At 42.0% G+C, this 5,601-nt stretch overlaps 1 protein-coding gene across 4 annotated transcripts in view; it reads right to left on the bottom strand.

Annotated features, from left to right (window-relative positions):
* Nucleotides 1-398: 398 nt before the first annotated feature.
* The window catches only part of FAM76B (family with sequence similarity 76 member B), a 16,383-nt gene continuing 11,180 nt past the window's right edge, over nt 399-5,601 (bottom strand). For 2 of the 4 annotated variants that reach the window (XM_018552949.1, XM_018552950.1), the window contains 3 exons: nt 2,908-3,040; nt 1,978-2,079; nt 399-617 (listed from right to left, as the gene is read on the bottom strand). In XM_018552949.1, coding sequence (XP_018408451.1) covers nt 528-617; nt 1,978-2,079; nt 2,908-3,040 — 325 coding nt within the window. In that variant the 3' untranslated portion in view covers nt 399-527. Of the gene's footprint in view, nt 618-1,977; nt 2,080-2,907; nt 3,081-5,601 lie in introns of all 4 variants that reach the window. The other 2 variants (XM_018552948.1, XM_018552947.1) reach the window with 2 other exon arrangements.

Here is a 5,601-nt window from a genome sequence, read left to right as displayed (position 1 = left end):
GTGGAGTGCCCCCTTTAACCCTTTCTATGATGAAGGGAAACCAGCAGCATGCCATCTTTCAGAGCATTTTACCTGTCGCTGACAAAAGAGGGTATAAGCACCATCATTATTCCTGCCACAATATTAATAACACAATGGTTTCAAAACACCTAATTACTAAAAAAAATAAAAATAAAAGTAAATTCGTCAGAGCAGATGTAAAAAGCTCATAAAAATGTGAGCACCGATAAAACGACTCCAGCTGCTGATCTAAGTTTTTTCCTTTTTATTTTTTTTTTTTTTTTTTTTTTTTTTTTTTTCTTTCTTTTTTTGAAAGCGACACTATCTTAGTGATGCTCTTCCTCCACAGCTGAAGTGGATCAGAAGGGGTCTTCAAGCCAGTTGAAGTTGGTTGTGTCTGAGCGGTTTAGAATTAAAAGAGTCCAGTACTGACTATAAAATATACTAAAAATGAAGATTCCCTTGTGACTAAAACCATTTTAAGGGCTTCACAGACTAACACTGCGTCCTCCTGTAAAAACAGGTCCTCAAGGCGAGGTCAGGATGCTGCCACTTTTATCAAATTTTTTACCCTTTGACAGAGCTGCGACTTGTTTCAGTAATTCCCGGTTTTTGCCCTAAAGAGAAAGAAAACAGAAAAAAAAAAAAAAAAAAAGGTCAGGACACGATTTATACAGCCATCAACTCTTCATTCAATATTCAAACTTTAAACCTGAGTATTATCTCCGCTGTTGATCAATGGTGGCCATACACGTGGAGGCAATAACCCCCTTGGAAAGCTATGCATGGCCTGCACCTCGTGTGATCAAATATATCAAACCAGGTCAGGACTTGGCCCTAAAGTGACACTAAACTAAGTTAAATTTTTTGTTTTGTTTATTTCTTTGTACAAACCATCAAAAAGGTAGATTAAAGATCTCATACACTAAACATATTTAAATGTTGTTCTTTGCTCAAAGGAAGGCTGTTCAGTGATTTTTTTCAACTCGACACTAAACTCAGGAGTTAAATCTTAAATATAGATTCAAGTGCCTGAACTATTAACAAAAATGTATCTTATTTGCGTATCACTCGGCTGTAGATCCTCAAATCATCTCTGAATTGGTGCTGACACTGTCCTTCCTTCTGGAGGGTGGCTACTTTTGTTCCCCATGGTCCCTGTGTGTGTTGTAAAGTAGTCACCGCTCCAAGCTCGATTCCTGTGATGGACTACCATCTCAATACAAATGAGTAAACTAAACATGAGATTGTAGTCCATTGCGGGAGTGAGCTTGGAGTGGTGACTACTTTACAACACACACGGGGACCCTGGGGAACAAAAGTAGCCACCCTCCAGAAGGAAGGACAGTGTCAGCACCAATTCAGAGATGATTGGAGGATCTACAGCCGAGTGATACACAAATAAGATACATTTTGACAATAAGTCAAATCTTAAAAATACATTCAAGTTTAGCGTCACTTTAAACACATTTAGTGCTTTGTGATGGTGAACTTTTTGGAGTTTTTGTCCATCACTGATCAAATGCACTTTATACGTGCTGAAGAAATGCATTTTGGGACTTGAATTTTATAGGGAAGTCCGTTTACACCTGTTTACCCCCAACTCCGGCTGGGTACGGATCAGTTTCGCCGGACCTATTCGTGCCGGGAAAGGGTTAATCTAACGTAAACAGACTCATGTCAGATTACATCCGATTCCCCATAGACCGGCATGAGTCTGGTAATTTGTTTTTCCCTCCATTGCAAGATGGAGGAAAAAAAAACTGGACGGACACAGACGTCACAGCGGCGACATCCGCTCCGTACTGCTCTATCAGGAAAGGATCCATGCATCCCTCCTGATCAGCCCGTGTGAAAGGGGCCTAACAGTTAATGGATGCACTTGTACACCAAAAACAATATAAGAAAGCGGCCAAAGGTTATATTCCTCTCATGGAAAGAGAATGGAATTCTTTAAGGCAACGAAGGGATGCTTACCTGCAACTGCTCAAACGATTCCTTGTGGGCCTTTTCCATGCCATTCATCTTTGTCCTCAGGTTATTCTCTTGGTACTGGAAGTCTGCTTTCAGTTCTGTCAGCTTTAAAGAAAATCAACAGAAGTATTTAAACACCATGAAGTAAATATCTATTGGGTTCTTACAGTGCCGTCAATTTCATTTGAATCCAGGGAACATTTAAAATGGTTTGTGTGGTTTTTTTTTTATAGTTACATTAAACTGATGGCGCACAGGTCAGACAATGCTGGTCCTCTTTCAGAAGGGGTTGTAAATATCAAATGTTTTTAATTCAATCGTTTGCAACACCAGAAGTTAACCTGACACCAAACCAGGGAAGGAATAGAACTGCCCTAATACATTCCCAATGCCTTTGCAAAAAAATTCAAAGTAACTCTCTACAGAAAACTACCAGGGAGGGTATATACATCACTTTGCTCAGATGGTAACAGCCTTCATCACCTCCCTCTAATTCTGATGAACAGACTAAGTAAGATGGCACAAAGATAATATAAAATATGGATAATGCAAACAAAATTAAACACAGATTAGCAAGTAGGTATGCGCGAAAAAATAAAAATTGCTACAGCGTGGATGAGGGAATCCTTCTCCCCCCTGGGTGTGCTGCAGTCATTGTTTGGACTAGCTCCATTGATAAAGTTGATTATCGACTTTAGTTGAAAAAGTGGTGCCAACAGGGCCACACACTGCTCGCATTTCCTGCTGGCTGGACCTGAACTCGAGCAGTTTATAGTCTTGGCTTTTTTCCTTATGTCTGTACCAACAGGTTTCTCAATTCAAAATGAATGTCAAGTGTATTAAAGTGCATCTACACCCAAACACAAAAGTTCAGTACATTGCAGCTTCCCAGATCTTAGATCGGGGAAAAACAGAGCCCACACTCGTACATACCTTTTTATCCTTCTCCAGAATGGTTTGGTCTCTCTGTTGTAAGAGACGTTTCAGAGACATCACTTCCTCTTTCAGCTGGCTGATTAGGACAAAGTTGTCTGTACCACCACTGTCAGTCGACTGAGTGATTGAACTACTAAAATAAAACATGCTGGAATTTGAATATTTATTGTAATACCAAAGAATTGTGTGTTTCGCACAGCACAGGCTAACAATTCTCTTCATTTATAATCACAAATGAAATACCAACTACTCCCAACATTGTTACTACTAAAGTGATCAAAAAAAAAAAAAACTGTCAAATGTCTGGAAATCCTCAGCTAGTTTTCCTTTTGCTTAGGGAGTCCCCCACATCCCCCTGCCAATGTTACAGAGTCAACTTCAGCCTAAACTGGAGCCAAGCACTGCTCATTGCTGAACTATGTCCAGTCTAATGGCTTCTACAGGACTCTACCCACCCTGAACAATTGTATGGCATCCAAGTACTGAGGAGGGATTCGCTTAGGTGAAAGTCAGTCAAAAGCTGAAATGAAATTCAGAACGGAGAGAGGATTTCACTATCTGCTCTGTTTACATTAGAGGATTATTTCAAGAGAATCTGTTAGGGATTCACCGATACCGGTCTTTCGGTATTTTTTTTCAGTACTCGCCAATACTGAACACCGATATCGGAAGTCCCATTAGGGAGACTGGCAGCAATTAATGATTCGCCGCCTGGCTTCCTGATTAGCTGGGAAGCCAAGCTCCATCGTCACCAGGCGACGAGGAAGCATGGAGCCAGCTTCCCGACTAATCAAGAAACCGGGTGGCAACTAATTACACCCCGCCCGGCTTTCTAGTTTGCCGGGAAGCCGGCTCCATGCTCCCTCATTGCCAAGGTGCATGAAGCTGGCTTCCCTGCCAATCAGGAAGCTGGGTGGCATGTAAAATACTCGCTGCCCAGCTTCCCAATTAGCAGGCTCCATGCTCCCTCGTCACCAGGTGATGAAGCATGGAGCCAGCTTTCTGATTGGCCAGCTTCCGACCAAATCCGGAAGCCAGGTGGCGATTAATTACACGCGGCCCGGCTTCCTGATTGGCCCGGAAGCCGGCTCTATGCTCCCTAGTCACTGGGGAGCATGAAGCTGGCTTCCCGGCCAATCAGGAAGCTGGGAGATGGGTAATGACTCATCACCCAGCTTCCGAATACCGGAAAGTTCCAGTATTAGCAGCATTTGGGCGAGTACAAGCTGAGAACTTTTCAAGTGGTTTTATTCTAAGTGAAACAGCCAGACAAATTGCATTTTAAGAAAGCCAACAATGACAACTTCCTGTTCTCCCATGACAGCCACTTTAAATACAACATGGCAGACAGAGGGACAATGAAGGAAGGTATTTAATGTGAACATTGCTTTCTACACATAGTTCAAATCGACTTGTACACAATAATGCAGCTGTCCCAGGCAGCACATGCCTTTTTTTGCACCCCTCAGCTGCTGAAAGCAAGGAATGAAAGCCATGTATGCCTGTCACTACGGTCAGAGCTTTCACAGGGTTAGGGGCTATTTGCCCTCCACCATATAGTGATCAACCCAGTCCTGTCACATAAGAGAAAGGTGAGCGAGTCACATTCGCCTCTATAACCAGAAGTATCTGGAATTTTCTTCAGTATGGGTGGCAAAACAGAGATGGGGGGAGCAAAGTAAAGCGTGTGGTGCTGGGGAGGGGGGCACTGCTGGGAATCTGATGCTTTGGTGTGTGGGCACAGTATATGTTATCTTTAAAACTGAACTCCAGACAGAGGTATTTATTCTTGTGTGGGAACCAAAAAAAGTTACTCCAGCTCATGTGTAGTAAAGGATTCTGTTTTCAGCTATGTACTGTAAAATTCATGTTTGTATTATAACGCAGAAAAGTACAGCTATCGATGTACGTCTGGCACACCATGGCTCAAATACAAGGGCATTGTCATTTAGCAGGCCACCCTTCTCGGATTCTGTGAATCATTCACAAAATGGTGGGGGGGGGAGAGGCGAGCAGTCACTGCTGCATGACTGAGGATCAGCTGAGTATCTTCACCTATAGACCAAAATGAGCGCAAAGCGCTTGCAGTGCAGGGGTAGCACCACTACAAAGTTAAATTTAAAAACTTGTTTCTGTGGATAGTCTATCTTTAAAAACGCACTCATAACTCATTATATACGCAGGCACTGCTTCCTGCCTAGTAGCGCTGTTCAATGTCTGTGCTTTACTGCTCCTCTCCATTCCCCTTTGCAGTGTCCAATGGTATAAAATTACAATGCTCCTGTAAGCCAGAAACCATGTGATCATTGTCTTAGTCTAGGCGACATGTGGGAGCTGAAGAATGGATTATTTCTAATGATGGCAACAAAGTATTTTTTTTTAACTTAAATCAATGAATGCATTTAGTAATGCTGACATGTGATGTATAGATTGAGACACTATCACATTTTAATAGGTCCGCTTTAACTTTCACGGTTTGTAAATATAACACATTGAAAGAAACAAAAGACCTGTGAAAAGCATGCATTACATATGTGGAAGCAAGGGGCATGCCTAGAGATATAAAGGATACACTATAACAAATTTAAGATGGTTGCGTCTCACTTTCTGGCACATACGTTTCAGAGACAACTGGGAGCAGAGGTTAGTATTGGACCACTGGGAAAGTTATATTTTAATGCTCAGGTATCA

This window comes from Nanorana parkeri, unplaced genomic scaffold, assembly GCF_000935625.1.
Source record: "Nanorana parkeri isolate BGI_ZX_2015 unplaced genomic scaffold, ASM93562v1 scaffold102, whole genome shotgun sequence".
NCBI lineage: Eukaryota > Metazoa > Chordata > Amphibia > Anura > Dicroglossidae > Nanorana > Nanorana parkeri.
The sequence above is the reverse complement of the archived record's forward strand: the minus strand, read 5'-3'. Positions and strand labels throughout refer to the sequence as shown.